This window comes from Octopus bimaculoides, chromosome 2 (genome assembly GCF_001194135.2).
Source record: "Octopus bimaculoides isolate UCB-OBI-ISO-001 chromosome 2, ASM119413v2, whole genome shotgun sequence".
In the NCBI taxonomy this organism is placed as follows: domain Eukaryota; kingdom Metazoa; phylum Mollusca; class Cephalopoda; order Octopoda; family Octopodidae; genus Octopus; species Octopus bimaculoides.
In genome coordinates, this window is record NC_068982.1 from 106,996,883 (window position 1) to 107,013,539 (window position 16,657).

The window sequence follows — 16,657 nt, forward strand, 5'->3', positions numbered from 1 at the left end:
ATATATATATATATATATATATATATATATATATAGTTTAACAATATCATGCTGATGATTATTACATAGTTTGTATTCTGTCACCAAACCTTTTGCATCAGTAGAAAAAATTTCTTAAATCACACAATATAATTAACTTACCACTGTAAACAACAGCACTAACATTTATAGATGGTCTGTTAGCTTTATCTTCTAAATCCAGCTTCATCCATGGACATAGTTTAGAGCAAGTGACTTATTCTAAATATACTATATGAAGATTCCCTATCAAACCTAAATAAAAGTTGGCATAATGAAATATGAATAAAATTGATAAATAATGAAGCTTTTTATGATACAATACATACATAGCACTAATTAGAAATGTCTATCAGTTTTGAATAGATTTCAGAACAGCTGTTTTATAACAAGCAGTTCAAGATCAGACAGAAAGTCTAATGGCCTGGGCCAATACTAGCCAAAACCTATCAAAGTAAGACATGGACTTAACTCACATTATTATTATTAACAACAACAATGGTTCCTAATTTAGGCATAAGGTCACCAATTTTAAGTGATGAGTGTTAATTCAGTACTTGATTGGTAACCATATTTTATTAGTCCTGGAAGGTGAAAGGCAAAGTTGACTCTGGTGGAATTTGAATTTGAAATGTGGAGATGAACAAATGGCACAAGGCATTTGTCTCATGTGCTAATGATTCTGTCAAGCCAAATAATAATCATTGTTATAATTAGGTACAAGGCCAGCAATTTCAAGGGGAAAGGTACCATTGACTCCAGTACTTGACAGGTACTTTATTTTATTGATCCTGAAAGGATTACAAAGTTGATCTCAGAGGGGTTTGAATTCAGAATGTAAGATCTAGAATAAATACTGTAAGGCATTTCGTCTGGTGTACCAACAAGTCCACCAATTCAAATAATAATAAAACACAAAAGAGGGGGGGGGGCGGAAAAGTGATATTTGAGATCTATACTATCAGGGTGCTTAGTTAAATGAGTAAATCTCATGAAAAGAATAAATCTGAAATAAAACAAAAAACAAGCAAAAAAAAACATGAAAGAAAACTCAAGACATAACTTTGTAGAAAGGATTCATATATTACAAAGCAAATACAGAGACATTGGCCTGGAATGAAATAGAAATTCTAAAATAATTTGTTCCTATCTTCTGTTTTGTCGACCTGTTATTCTTACTGTGGCTAGGCCAGGATTTGCGTTTGCATTCATCTTATTTTGAACTGGCGGTAAAGTATTTCGAGGTAGTGGCAGGCGGCTTGGGCTTGTGGTTCCTGGAGGAGGGGGTGCTGAATACCCAGCGGGGGGAGGATAATGTGGTGGTGGTGGTTGCTGGTACAAGTTAGCTGAAGGTTTTCCTGGAGTTAATTGTGGCTTGTAAGCAGCTGGTGAATCAGCGTAAGGTTGGGTTGGCGGGGGTGGGTAGTTGGGTTGATAATTGGTCTGTAAGGGAGGAGGGTAGTTAGGGGCTTGGTAATTACCACTGAGATTAGGTGGTGGTGGTGGAGGTGGTGGGCCACTTGTAGGAGGCACTGCTGTAGCACCCTGTGGAGGATATGTACCAGGTGGGGCAGGAGGAGGGTATTGATACAAATTAGCATTTTGTGGAGGCAAGGTTCCTGGTGGTGGATAGGGTCTGGTTGTGGGAGTAAAGGCAGCTGCTGGTTGCGGAGGGAATGGTGGAACTTGATAAGTTCCAGCTGGTGGGGGTGGAGGTGGATACTGTGATGCTGGAGGGTTAACCGATCCAGACTGAATATCAGCTACTTGCGATGGCCGGCTTTGGCTGATTAATGACTGAATAGACTGTGCTCCCTCATGTGACATGAAAGAGGAAGAATACATCTGTGATGTCATATATGGGTTATACTGGGAAAAGTTTTCACTGTTGACATTTTGGTTATCATTCACAGGAATCAGTGAACCTGAAGGCTGGTTCACAATATTTTGACCTGTAATGGCTCCGATTGGTTGACCGATATTTTGTCCAGGTAACTGTTGTGATAGAGTTGGATTTTGCTGTTGAGAGGGTTGTGGCTGTAGTGGCAGGTTCTGTGATGTAGATTGAACTGTTATTGATGCTACAGATTTGGAAAATCCAGATGAAGGTGTATTAGAAGACACAGGGGAGGTCTTGGAGCTTGAACAAGAAGTAGATTGCTGCTGCTGCTGTTGTTGTTGTTGTAGCTGTGGTTGCTGCTGCTGAGCTGAGCTACGTTTGTTGTTGTTGTTGTCGTCATTAACTGGCATCTCAGAGGAGGATGATGATGAAGAAGAAGCATCATTTCTTAAACTCCTGCTTTGTTTTGCAGGGGGTTCTGATGGAGATGGAGGTGTCTGGCAGGAAATAAAATAAAACAACAAAATTACTTTCCTATAAAAAATAACATAAAATATAAATAAATTTATGTAATTCATACAATTCTATCTTAAAAGAACAGCAATATCACAATTGAATAAAGCAATATTTTATTTTAGATCGAATATATCTGACATAGAGGCACAGAAGTGGCTGTGTGGTAAGTAGCTTGCTTACCAACCACATGGTTCCGGGTTCATTCCCACTGCATGGCATCTTGAGCAAGTGTATCCTACTATAGCCTCGGGCCGACCAAAGCCTTGTGAGTGGATTGGTAGACGGAAACTGAAAGAAGCCTGTCGTATATGTGTATGTGTGTCTGTGTTTGTCCCCCCAACATCGCTTGACAACCGATGCTGGTGTGTTTACGTCCCTGTAACTTAGTGGTTCGGCAAAAGAGACCGATAGAATAAGTACTAGGCTTACAAAGAATAAGTCCTGGGGTCGATTTGCTCGACTGAAGGCGGTGCTCCAGCATGGCCGCAGTCAAATGACTGAAACAAGTAAAAGAGTAAAAGAGTATATATTGGGTAAAACTGGCTTGATCATGACTGTGCAGCTTATCAATTACAATAATGTAATACAAGAGATTAAATACTTCTGATCGAAATTCTAATAGCAGTTTCACTGAAAATATCACTAAAATATGGTACAAGTTATTCTTCAGTATGGAAACAACACAAGCTGAACTGTTAAGATTTTCATATAATCCATTTCACTTATAACCTAATCCTGGAAAAATGTGGTCAAAATCAGCAACCTGGAGAATATTGAGTTCCACCAAGTTGACACATCTTTAGCACACTACATGAAAATAAAGAGTGTACTGGAGCCTTTATTTAACCAATAATGGATAGTGGGCATATTTTCTTTGTTTATCTTTTACTTGTTTTAGTCTCTGGATTCTGGCCATGCTGAGGCACCGATTTGAAGGGTTTAACAGAAAAAAAAAAAAAAAAAAAAAAAAATCAATCCCAGTACTTGTTTTTTGTTAAGCCTCTTCTTACCAAACCACAAAGTTACAGGGATGTAAACAAACCAATATTGGTTAAGTGGTGGTATGGGGACAAACACGCACACACACAACAGACTTCTTTCAGTTTCTGCCTATCAAAACCACTAACAAAGCTTTGGTCAGGCCTAAGCTATTGTAGAAGACACCTGCCCAAAGTATCATGCAGTCAGACTGAACCTGGAACCATGTGGTTGAGAAATCTTTAAAATATGCAATACATTTTTATGATAAATTTAAGCTTCAACCAAGAACATTTTTTTCACACATGGAAGAGAAAAAATACACATATTTACAGCCTTGGATCTTTTAATAGCAGACATCTGTGGAGATTTACTAGACGATATGTTATTGCTTTGACGTGGAGCATTCATGGGTGGAGATTCTTCTCGTTTCTGAGAGTTTGTGGAGTATAAATCAAGAACTTGATGGCATATATCTGTGAAATAAGAGGAAAATATAAACCAATCAAAACATACAAAACAGGTAGAAAATTAATTTTTGTTTTGTTTCACTTTCGATCCCACATAACTTTGATACATTTCAAAAACTGAATAAATTCTTTGTCATTTTTAAGTTTACAGTTTCTCTTTTACTTCAAATAATCATAAGTCAAGTGAAAGGAACAGATTTCAATTCGAAAATGTAACAGAGCAAAACTAACTTAAGAGTGCACAGAAAATTAACCTTTCCAGTTTGTTCAGATTTGTTTCAGATAATTTTCACTTGAGGAATCTTCAAGTGTATTAAAAAATTATTGATCTGAATGAGAAAATGCTCGATTTAGAAAACTGCTAACAAACAAGCTCTTTCTTAACAAACAAGTTTTTAAAAAAAAGGCATAAGCCCTGCTTGATCTGTAGAAAAAGTGTAGATAGAAACTCCATAAGATGTACTCAGTGTAAACTATGGACACATAAGAGGTGCAGCAGCATCAAAGGAAGATAGCTTTCGTGCGCGGCAGATGCACAGGGGCAATAAACACTACAGATGCTCAGAAAACAGATTCCATCACATGCCAGGGAGAGAAACTAGAAGTAGTTGATAGCTTCCGCTACCTATGTGACCAAGTTTGTAGTGGAGGGTGGGTGGATGCTCAGAGAGTGTTACCATGAGAATAAGAATAGCCTGGGCAAAGTTCAGAAAGCTTCTAACCCTACTGGTGACAAAGGGCTTCTTGCTCAGAGTGAAAGGTAGATTGTACGATGCATGTGTGTGAACTGCCATGCTTCACAGCAATGAAACATGGGCCGTGACTGCTGAAGACATGCGTAAGCTCAAAAGAAATGAAGCTAGCATGATCCGCTGGATGTGTAATGTCAGTGTGCACACATGACAGAGTGTAAGCGCCCACAGAGAAATGTTGGACATAAGAAGCATCAGATGTAGTGTGCAAGAGAGACGTTTGCGTTGGTATGGTCATGTACTACAGATGGATGAGGAGATCTGTGTGAAGAAGTGCCACTCCCAAACAGTGGAAAGAATCTGGGATAGAGGGAGACCCAAGAAAACACGAGATGAGGTGGTGAAGCATGACCTTCGAGCATTGCGCCTCACAGAGGCAATGACAAAAGACCGAGACCTCTGGAGATATGCTGTGACTGAGAAGACCTGGCAAATAAAGTGAGTTCACAGCTGTATCCTACACCAGTGTGGCATAACCAGCCCACTCAAAAGTACCTTGGATCATACAGTGACATGCCGTGTTTGAGGAGACCTATTGTGTCAAGTACATCAAAATCAAATGGAAATTGTAGTTGTGATCCCCGTGCCGGTGGCATTTAAAGAGCACCATCCAAATGTGGCCGATGCCAGCACTGCCTTGACTGGCTTCCGTGTTGGTGGCATGTAAAAAGCACCAACCAATCGTGGTTGTTGCCAGCCCCCTTGGCACATAAAAAGCACCCACTACACTCTGAATGGTTGACGTTAGGAAGGGCATCCAGCTGTAGAAACACTACCAGATCAGTCTGGAGTCTGGTGCAGCCTCCTGGCTTCCCAGACCCCAGTCAAACCGTCAAACCCATGCCAGCATGGAAAACGGACGTTAAACGATGTTGATGAACCTTGGAAAGGACAAAAGGTGAAAATCAACACTGGTGGAACTTAATCCCAAAGAATTTTGTTCAGTGTTTTGTCAAGCTATCCAACCACTGCTTTTAATAACAATAATAGCAGCTACTGCTACCAAATTTCATGCCAGTATTGATGGACAGGTTTGTAACACAATATTTCCACATCTATCTGTGTTAATTGTAAGAGTTTATCAATAAAACCTAATATTCTGAGAACTTGCATATTTCCTTTACTTATTATGCTTTGTCAGGTGCAGGTGCCTTATAGTAAACCTCCTTTGCATGTTTTATGTATTCACAATACATATCTATTTTAGTAAGGCTGTCTCTGAAGCCTAGAAATAAAAATTGTTAATAGATATTATTTCAAACTTGTAAAAAAAACAAAAAATATTACAAACCTTCCATAAGTTCCATGGTAATACCTTCTACAAACCATTCCCACCATTTCATTCGGCTACCAGGTGGTTTACCATCCCATTCTTGGATATCAAATTTTGATAGTCGACTAGCTAGATACATGAGTGACACAGCAATAATCTCTGCTTCCCACTGCAGACACAGTGTTGTACATAAACTGAAATGATAGCATGACATTATTTACATAATGAATTAAGGAAATAGAGTACAAGCAACTTTTACTGGTTTCAATATTTTTAATCTTTGTATTAGTTTCCACTGGATTAGTCAACATTCCTTGATACATGTTGATCCTGTACCTCTAATGAATCTTGTTCGTTATTTACAAATCTAACATATTTTTCCCATGTTTTTAATGGTGGAATTTGATCCATGTAGCCTATACCATCAACTCATCACACCTTTTCATCCAGCATATTTTGTTCACACAAGAACAACTGTCTTTCATGCACTTAACAATTTTCCGTATGCCATCTATTTACCACACAGTAGACTTTTTCTTTTATTCTTTTATTTGTTTCAGTCATTTGACTGCAGCCATGCTGGAGCACCGCCTTTAGTCGAGCAAATCGAACCCAGGACTTCTTCTTTGGAAGCCTAGTACTTATCCTATCAGTCTCTCTTGCCGGACTGCTAAGTGACAGGGACGTAAACACAACAGCATCGGTTGTCAAGTGATGTTGGGGGGACAAACATAGACACACAAACATATACATATATGACGGGCTTCTTTCAGTTTCTGTCTACCAAATCCACTCACATGGCTTTGGTCGGCCCGAGGCTATAGCAGAAGACACTTGCCCAAGGTGCCACGCAGTGGGACAACCCAGAACCATATGGTTGGTAAGCAAGCTACTTACCACACAGCCACTCCTGTTTAACTTTGTATACATATGAAGTTATACAGTTTAGAGAAGGAACGGGCAATGTATTTATCTTAACCTATTTAAGAGAAGATTTATTATGTGGCTGTAAAACAAACTGTAAATGTCTGACTTTGTAAACATGTTCAACTTACATAAGTATGGAACAAAATAGAAGAGATGTAAACAAAATGTAAATAATGTCCTAATGTCTTGCAAATATAGTAAATCAATAACTGATAGAAACTGAAATATATGACATGTATTTTCGTTTCTCATGTGTAGAGTCCAAATATATTTTAAATTATCCTTTTTGTTTTTATTTTACTGTAATTTTCTTTAATATAAGCCAGAAAAAAGAACAAAACACTTACTGGTCATTGATAAAAGTCCAAGCCATTTGTACCATACTCTGGATTTTAGCTTTGTCTCCTAAAAAATAAGAGATAAATATCTTTTTGTATTAAGATAAAGCTGGCAATAAAAACGATTTCTGCACTGAAGTTCTTAAAAAGGGTCTTTAGACAAAGAAAATAAGTTATGATAATTCCAATAACTTTTGGGCTTCTTCCAGAAACATATGCTGTGTATGTGGCAAGAGGCTTGCTTCCCAACCATGTGGCACCTGGAACAAGTTTCACCTACTATAGCCTGGGCTGACCAGAACCTTCTGAGTGGATTGGGTAGACAGAAACTGAAAGAAGCCTGTGGTATTATATATATATATATATATATATACATACACACACATACAGTCTAACCTGTCAATAATGAACTTTTTGTTTCACGAAATTTTTGAAAGTTCGTAATTGAGTGAGTTTTTAATATAAATATGTCAATAACAAACTTTTTTTTTGAGAAAAAGTCATGAATTTAAGTTGTTTTCAGGTATTTATTTACCTTATGATTTTTTAATAACATTTTAAAAGAAAAGTTGGTTATTTTGACATTATGAAAAAAAAACAAAAAAACGAAAAAAAGAAAAACAATGTAAAAACAAAAGATGTAAAAATTTAAATTTAAGATTTGTGTTCTTATCTATGATGCTCAATTCTTCTTTGCAGGTGTCATAAATTCAAAAATCTTTTTTTGTCTCTTTCTACTGTTAAGTAGGCTGTTACTATCTTTTTCTGCTGAACATGTGCTTTAAACTTACAGGATAAACCACTGAACTGAGAATTTTAAGTTCATTGATTAATTTAAAGTAGTTTTTAAAATCAGCTTTCCTCTTCCATATCATTATTTAGATTTGGAATTTATCATCTGACTTGTAAAATTTTTTGTTTCATCTGGATTTCATAACTTTTTAGTTCAGTTTAAGTAACGGTATCATACTTTAATTCCTTAAGTTCCTGAAGTACAACTCATATTCCCCATTTTCTAAACTCAATCCAACTGATGTTAAAATCTCCACTCATTTGAATTCTGTATTAGGAGACATGAATTTTTCCAGCAATTTACAATTGTCTCTTTTACAACCAAATCCCATGCCTGGACTGACCAAAAAATACCACCCAATAATGATGTTCCTTTTGAATTGACACTTTTGCATCTTTATTAACCAAACTTTTAATAAAAATCATACTGTAGTTGCACTTGAATGACCAAATTATTCCTTGGTCTAAAGGTTGTCAATTTGTAGTTGTGTTCAGGAGTAGAAAAAAAAGTTCTATATTTGAAAAGCTTTGTTGTTTGTGGCATGCTGCATTACCAAGGAGCAATAATACTGTTTTCTGTTCTTTAAAAAATTCGTAATCGATTTTTTTTAGGTAAAATGAAAATATGTTTTTCATCATCCATGCCATATTGTTGTTTTTATAATAAAATTCCCGTTCCAAAATGTCAATATTCTTGAAACAACGAGGTTTAAGACTTTTTCCAATAAAAAGGGGTTTTAACTTGTCACCAGTTGCACTACATGTTAATAATATTATAATTCTCTCTCTTGATTTCTTTAATTTTGTATTATCATTGTTAGGAAAAACATAACTTTTAGTCGGCAATTTTTTGTAGACCAATGCAGTTTCATTTGTGTTAAAGATATTTTCTGCATTATATTCAATAAGTTTGGCTTTAAATTTACAACAAAATTCATTTATATCATTTTCAGACATGTTAACTTTAGTACCAGTTCGTTTTAAATTTAAATTATATCTTTTTTTCATGTTTAAATTCTTTCCCGATTGAAGTATATCATAAGTACATATTTTTTTCTCTTTTTTTAAAGTTCAGATATTGTTGACTTATGAGCATCACTGTCATACAAGTGGTGCTGTTAGGTTCCAGTCTTCCATGACAAACATGCCTGGCCAGGGGGAAATATTAACTTACTTAGAAGCAGATAAGGGTTGGCAATAGAAAGGGCATCCAATCATAGAATGTCTGCCTCAAAGAGTTCCTTCTAACCCAAGCAAATATGGAAAAGTAGATGTTAAAATGATGATGACATACATGTGGCAGACTTCCATATTGTTTCTGTCAACCAATTTTTACCCACAAAACATTGGTTAACTTGAGACTAAGTTACAAGACATACACTCAAGGTGCTGCACAGTAGGCTCAAACTCAGAACAATGTAGTTGCAGAGTGAAGTACACAGCCATAAGCAGATGTGTAATACACATCCTGAGAAACAGATGTAAATGAAATGACAACTGGCTTAAATAGGTAGGGAAATATTAAACCAATTATGATGTTAATAATTAAATAAACTGAAACATAAGTTTAACACACATATCCACCTAAGGAAAATAGTGGATGACTTAAATACTCATTTAATATAAAATGAGCTGTGAACAGGTCTTCCTGAGAGAAAAGTAATCACTGTAACTAACATTCCCATATAATATTGTGACATGCTACCCTCGAAAAGGAAGTTTTCATACTATACATAATCTATAAATTACTCTAATTCATAGTAGAAGTTACCAAACTGCATTTGGACAAAATACTTCAAGTTACATAAAACAATTTTGTTATCATAAATTACATCTTTCAATGACTGTTAAGAGCAATAAGGAACTTACCTTTTAAAATTTTGGCAAATTTTAGAAGAAAACTATATGGATGCTCCAAACGCAAGTCAAATTTGATTGTCTGTAACAAAATTCTTTCAAGAGTCATCACTTCTTCCTAAAAAAGAGAGTAAAAGTGTAAACAAAAGCTTTGACAGAGATGCAGATGTGTGTACGAGAGAGACAGAGAGGGAGACTTTTAGCACAGATTACTGCTTGGAAACAAAATGTAAACCTGGGTATGAAATACAGGGGTTGGACAAAATAATGGAAACACCTTAAAATTGCAAACAAATTTATTTTAATATGGGGTAAGACCAACTTTGGCAGTAATTACAGCTTGAATTCTACGAGGTATGGACTTGTACAAAGATTGAATTGTTTCCAAAGGAATTTTTGTCCATTCTTCAGCTAAAACTGTCTCCAGTTCTTGTAGTGATGATGGTGGAGGATATCAACTCCTTATTTGTTTTTCTAAAATGCACAATAAATGTTCAATAATATTGAGATCTGGAGACTGTGGTGGCCAGATAAGATGTTCAACTTCACTAAAATGTTCCTCGTGCCATTCTAGCTGTGTAAATTGGTGCATTGTCATCCTGAAAAATTGTGTTTCCCTCTGGAAACAGTTCCGCAACCATAAGATGAATTTGATCAGATAAAATGCTTAAATGATCTTGACTATTAATTCTGCCATGAAGGGAAACCATTGAGCTGGTAGATTTCCAAGATATAACCCCCAGATCGTCACAGATCCTCCTCCATGTTTAACAGTTGGAAGAAGGCAGAGTGGATCAAAGTATCCAGATTTGGCCTCTCACATCTACCTTACAATGTCAAATTAAAAATAAACAATTGTATCATCAAAATCTTGAAGCTATGAAATAACGCATGATTAACTCAAAATACTGTGAATAAATCTTTTACAGTTGACAGATCAATCTGAATTCGAAAGGGTTAATGCAAACTTGTATTATATTTGAAATTGCAGGTCCTATGTCTTAATCATTTCAAGACAAAGATAAAACAGTTATAGCAACAAAGTTCACTGCAAACACTATCATTTGTTACGAGTTAGACAAACCATGGCATACTAAGTGTATTAGATCACTGAATTACTTCAAGTAATCTTATGAATTTCTACGACCGTGGAAAAAAAAATCAATGGTAACAATATTTAGTTGTCATCTTTGACTTGCCAACAAGTGTTTTCCATTTTGTACATACAATAATCTGTAAATGTAGAGGTTGAAAAAGAGATTTTCTAAATGCCTTCACTTACTTTAGGATCATCTCCAAAAACAGCAAACTGCTGAGGTGTCAGTAAACTTTGACATATTTTAATGATATCTTTACATTTCTTTGGTGTTTCTTCAACCTTCCCAGCGAGGAATAAGCAACAAGCTCCAGTTACCTAATAACAAACACCAGAAAAATTACTGAAATTTTTATAAATATAATATTCATATTTTTTTTAATAACTGCTAAATATAACTCATTCTATTACAAACATTATTAAAAATAGCAAATGCATTCTATAAGAAAAATAAAAAAAAGACTGAAGCGTATTTGAAATGTGTGTATACAGTTAAAGGTAAAATTAAGCTATATGAAACCAAGATGATTTCTAAGACCATAAAAACGATTTTAGTGAAGCTTCGTTTTGATTTATTTATTTCCCAATGATTTAATACCAAATATCTTATAGATATTTTAATAATTTCCACACTACTAACCTCAACTTTAAAGTGTATATTTACACTATCCCTATCTACATTATGTTCCTGTCAAGTTGATGTCAAATTTCCATTTGATGTTCCAAAATATATTTTGTACAAGCTGAAGTCTCTAATCAAAACTTGACTTCAATTATGCAATTGGGCCCCTGACTGGTTCCATATGATGGCTAAATCTTCATAAACAAAAATTTTGCCTTTAGAAGAATACTGAATCTACATCCATCTTTCATGTAAGCTAATATGGGATGATATTTGTAAATTTAGATATATATCCAAATAGTATACATATGTATACTATTGTAATAGATTCTACAACTGATGCCCTTCCAACTGATTGCTCAACCATTATATGTAGGAGTAAAATTTGCTGTCAACATGAGTGAATGAACAAGCTGGTTGTACCTCATCATAGCATACAAGACAAAGGCTGTGGTTAAATTTGTGCTTATATGTATGGGATGCTGCTGCAACACATACATTTTAAAATCTCAACCGAAAGAAGTTCATTCAACTGTTGGTCAATGATCCTCACCAACATTCTGCAATCACAAGCCTTGTGAGGCATAATTTCAACATTTTGCTTCTTTTATTATTATTACTACAGCCTTGACTCTTCTGAACCAGCAAGTTGGATATCATTACCACCCAGGCCTACTTATCATTTGTATTAAATACTTCATCTAATTGTTCCTTCCTATGACTGCAACCCCCATGGAATTTCCTCCCTATGTACACTTTTCCTGCAGACATTGACCTACAAAATGAATCTCAACCACATTAATTTCACCAGTCTGGGAGGGTTTATAAAAGCCAGAAGAACTGCCTCTCATCCGCCTTAACAGAATACCCTAGCCCAACAACTATTATATTTTAATAAGTATTTTTATTTTTTACTTACATAACGATGGAACTCTCGGAATGAATGCAACATATAAAATCTGTGGAAATATACCACACCTGTACCACATGTATCAAATCTTCTGTGACAATGTTAAGAAAAATAGGTTACATTAATCAAGCAAAAACAAAATGATTCTTTTCCTTATCACTTTCCTAAAATAAGAGAAAATATATTATGAAAAATAAATACGTAGATAAGAAGGTGATAAAATTTCTTAATCATTAAATGAGATGATTCCAGTTTAATCTCAAAATTATTGTGTGTAAGGAACAATGGAATCATGTACCAAAGTGTTAGTCCATTTTATGTCCACTTTTCCTGCTGGAAAGAGTTGGATGGATTGTCTAAATCAGATTTTATTTAGAGTTACTACCTTCCTAGGTGGGTTAGAGGATCACATCTCACTCATTTTATTTTGGCTTGGTTTCAATGGCAGACAATGTGACTAGAAGGTGAGTTGATGAGAGAGCAATGACAGATGGATCAGCATAAGTGGTTGAAGGGAGCAAAGGTATCATGGTAGAAACAGAGAGCAATTGTGTGGAAGGGAATGATAGTTAGCAGTAGACAATGGCAAGAGCGAGTGATGGATATCAAGAGAAGAAGGAATGCTGATTAGCAGTAGAGAAATGGTAATGGTAAAGTGTATCAAGTACAAGTACACCAATGCAATTTCTTATACATAGGCCAAGTTATGAGAGAGTAATGAATTCTTTATTGCATTGAACACAGCTAGAGGATCATGGCAGCTAATACACATAGAACTGCTTCAAAAATCCTTCCCTCTCAGCAACAACTGTCTTGAATTCTCACCCATTCATGTTTTCCATGCAGTTGTTCTAACTAAACATTATTTTAATCTCATTAATTTCAGAGAATTTGCAAAGATCATGTGCAGAGCCACTTCTTACTCATTAAACCACAGAAAAAATATATACCTAAGCTCATTATGAACAGATCCACACCTGACATATAGATCTCATACTGCAGATAGTAAAGTATTCAATCCTAGCAGACTCCATGCCAAAACAAAGGCCATGACAACATCAGTACACAGATAATGCCATAGTGCAACTTCCACAGACAATTAATGACATGTAGACACATATGAGAATATTGCTCTACTGGCAACACAAAGTTTTGCATTAACAAGTACTCAACAGGTAGGAACCCTGTTTAGTCATTCATATATATGGATAGATGGAGGAAAATGTAAAGCACTTCCAATATCTGGGTAGTCATTTATTACAGAATGCAGATACCAATGAGATCCAACACAGAATAAAAACATACTGGTGCACCTTTAATCATCTGGGGAGGTAGCAGTATATTTATTGTCATCATAGTTTTAACATCCAAATTTTAATGCTAGCATACTGGTTTTCAAGAATGCCAAAACAAGGATACACAAACCCACACACAATAGATTTTTTTCCAGTTTTTGTCTACAAAGTTCACTCACAAGACTTTGGTTGAACCAAAAGCTTTAATAGAATGTATTTGCCCAAAGTGCCATGAAGTGCAACAGAACCCAAAACCATGTAGCTGGGAAAGCAAATTTCTTAATCACAGAGACAATACTGCATTCGTAAATACCTTGTTTTTTTAAAAATGTATTTACTATCTTTTCAAACAGATGTACGAATAGCATTTTCTGTTATTAATGCTGTTGCATTATTCAACACTGGATTTGAACATGCCACATTACAAGTCAAATACATCCTCCATTCATTTTCCCCAAACCAATCTAATTGCAGCTTGAGTTTGTAGAATATAAAGTATTTTTGGGGTTTGTTTATCTTGCAAATAAGAAAAAATATGAAGACATTATGAGCAATAGGTGCAGGAGTGGTTGTGTGGTAAGTAGCTTGCTTACCAACTACATGGTTCCGATTTCAGTCCCACTGCATGGCACCTGGGGCAAGTGTCTCCTACTATAGCCCTGGGCCGACGAAAGCCTTGAAAGTGGATTTGGTAGATGGAAACTGAAAGCCCATTGTATATATATGTGTGTGTGTGTGTGTGTTTGTCCCACCAACATCGCTTGACAACCGATGCTAGTGTGTTTACATCCCTGTAACTTAGTGGTTCAGCAAAAGGAACTGATTGAATAAGTACTAGGCATACAAAGAATAAGTTCTAGAGTCGATTTGCTCGTCTAAAGGCAGTGCTCCAGTATGGTCACAGTTAAATGACTGAAACAAGTAAAAGAGAATTTAAAGAACTAACCATCTCCTTTTATCATACACTGTCAATAATTATACTATATTTAGGACAAGTCAACTTTGGGTCTATGAAATTCTTGTCAAGAAATAATGAGGCTAATGTTTATTAAGATAAATAAGAAATAAACATCATCTCAAGTCTATCAGTTGTGTTAATGCTTGAAAGGCCAATTGATTTCACTGATAATATATGAATGAACAAGTCATAACTGACCAATCAGTTATTCTTGGAGCTCTAAAATGGTTCTTCTCTTTCATAAATTTCCACTTCAGAGTAGGTGACCTATAAGTAGGCGAAATTTAAATAATTATAATAATGAATGCTGTCTTACTAGGGAATTTACAATATATATATATATATATATATAACTAAAACAATTCAGTAGTTGCAAACACAATTATATACATTTTTTTACAAGTTTTTTACTAGAAAAAAGAGAGAGAGAGAGAGAGAGAGAGAAAAGGATACAGTCCCATTTTTGAACCAGCATCTAAAATAAAACGAGCACCTTCTCGGCGATACCGTGCCTCAACTTCTGGTGAGATACCATCTTGATACGATGCAGTGTTTCTTAAGTCTTTCTTTTCAAAAAACCAACAAGGCATTTTTCTGCAGTAGAAAAAAAACAAAAACAATATATGTATTAGTTTAATGACAGTTATTCTTGAATTAGGCATTATATTATATTTACGATACATAAGTAGTAGTAATTTCTTACATTGGTACACATTACTAGAGGAGTGGTATAGTCAATTGAATAGACCCATGTACACGACTTGTACTTACTTTATCGACCATGAAGAGGGAAACGCGAAATCAATCCCAGACGGATTTGATTCAGAACAGAAAAACGAAACTAAATACTGTTAAGCAATTAATCTATCATTCTATTTTCTCTGCTAATTCTTTCTCTATTTAGAACGAAACCGATTTTTGATGAGGATTGTTATAGTGGATTGAATCGACCGTTTGCCCCCGGTATAATAAAATTAATGAAAAAGTCTATAACCCGGCATTATAAAAACTGTAGCTAAGAATGTTTAGTAATAATTTCTTACAAATGTTTCAGTCTATAAAACTTCAAGGGAAGGATATTTGATTGTAAACTATTTATATCTTTCACAACTAATACGATTCGAGACAGGATAGCGGATTCTATTCGTTACATAGCGTTCGCCAGATGAACAACAATTACATCAAAAACGATAGTAATATAATAATGAGAATTAATAAACTAATAGTACCTCAATGAACTTTATAACTTTAATATAAATTTTTCTTCAAAAGGACTCAACATTAAAAAGCTATATTAAAATTACGAAGTTTATACAGGAATAACAACCGACACGAAAAAGGAATGGCTTTACGGTAAAGATTATAGTTTCACGGCATACATGTATCACAGTTCTACCACGAATGAAATATAGTCTTACCCTGAGGAGAGTTATGGTAATCCGTCGGTTACTTTGGTTTGTATTAAAACTGGAATGTATCATGAGTATCAGAATAGGCTTAGTTGCAGAATTGCTTGAAAAGTAAGGATTACAGAAACAAGAAAAGTTACGAAACGTGAACACTTAAATGATTACACAATTAACGAAACAGAGCTAGGGAGTGGATAAAGCTAGAGAACTAATCATAATATTAGTCACGCATTTCTATGATTTACTATTTATTATCTATAACGAAAACAATAGTTTTGATCAAAATATAATAATATTTAATTTTAAATAGCATTTATCAATTTTAAAGTCATCTAAATTATAGCATTATAGAGACGATAGCTCAATAGTTTCTGAAAATCACAATGCAGACTTAACACGAAATTTTATATAAAGCTAGAAACCTCAGTTTCGAACAATTTATGGTTGTTTGAATTTTGCTAAATGTCTACCTTGAAAGTTATCTTTTACTATTTTTCCTTTGTTCAGATGTAAGATTCGCTGAAATCTTTTGCTTTAGGAACTTGGTGAAAGTTTGGATTGATTTATTCTCGGAATTTATAGAAAATAAGTAACTTCGATGCCTCG

At 35.0% G+C, this 16,657-nt stretch overlaps 1 protein-coding gene across 1 annotated transcript; it reads right to left on the bottom strand.

Moving 5' to 3' along the window:
- Nucleotides 1-1,081: 1,081 nt before the first annotated feature.
- LOC106871018 (cyclin-K) lies at nt 1,082-16,266 on the bottom strand. Its single transcript, XM_014917277.2, has 9 exons — nt 16,061-16,266; nt 15,096-15,236; nt 12,399-12,480; nt 11,044-11,175; nt 9,774-9,879; nt 7,122-7,179; nt 5,866-6,041; nt 3,686-3,828; nt 1,082-2,355 (listed from the first exon to the last, which is right to left on the bottom strand). Exons 2-9 carry the CDS (start codon nt 15,230-15,232, stop codon nt 1,165-1,167), a joined length of 2,025 nt encoding a protein of 674 aa, XP_014772763.1. The 5' UTR covers nt 15,233-15,236; nt 16,061-16,266; the 3' UTR covers nt 1,082-1,164.
- Between the last annotated feature and the right edge of the window lie 391 nt (nt 16,267-16,657).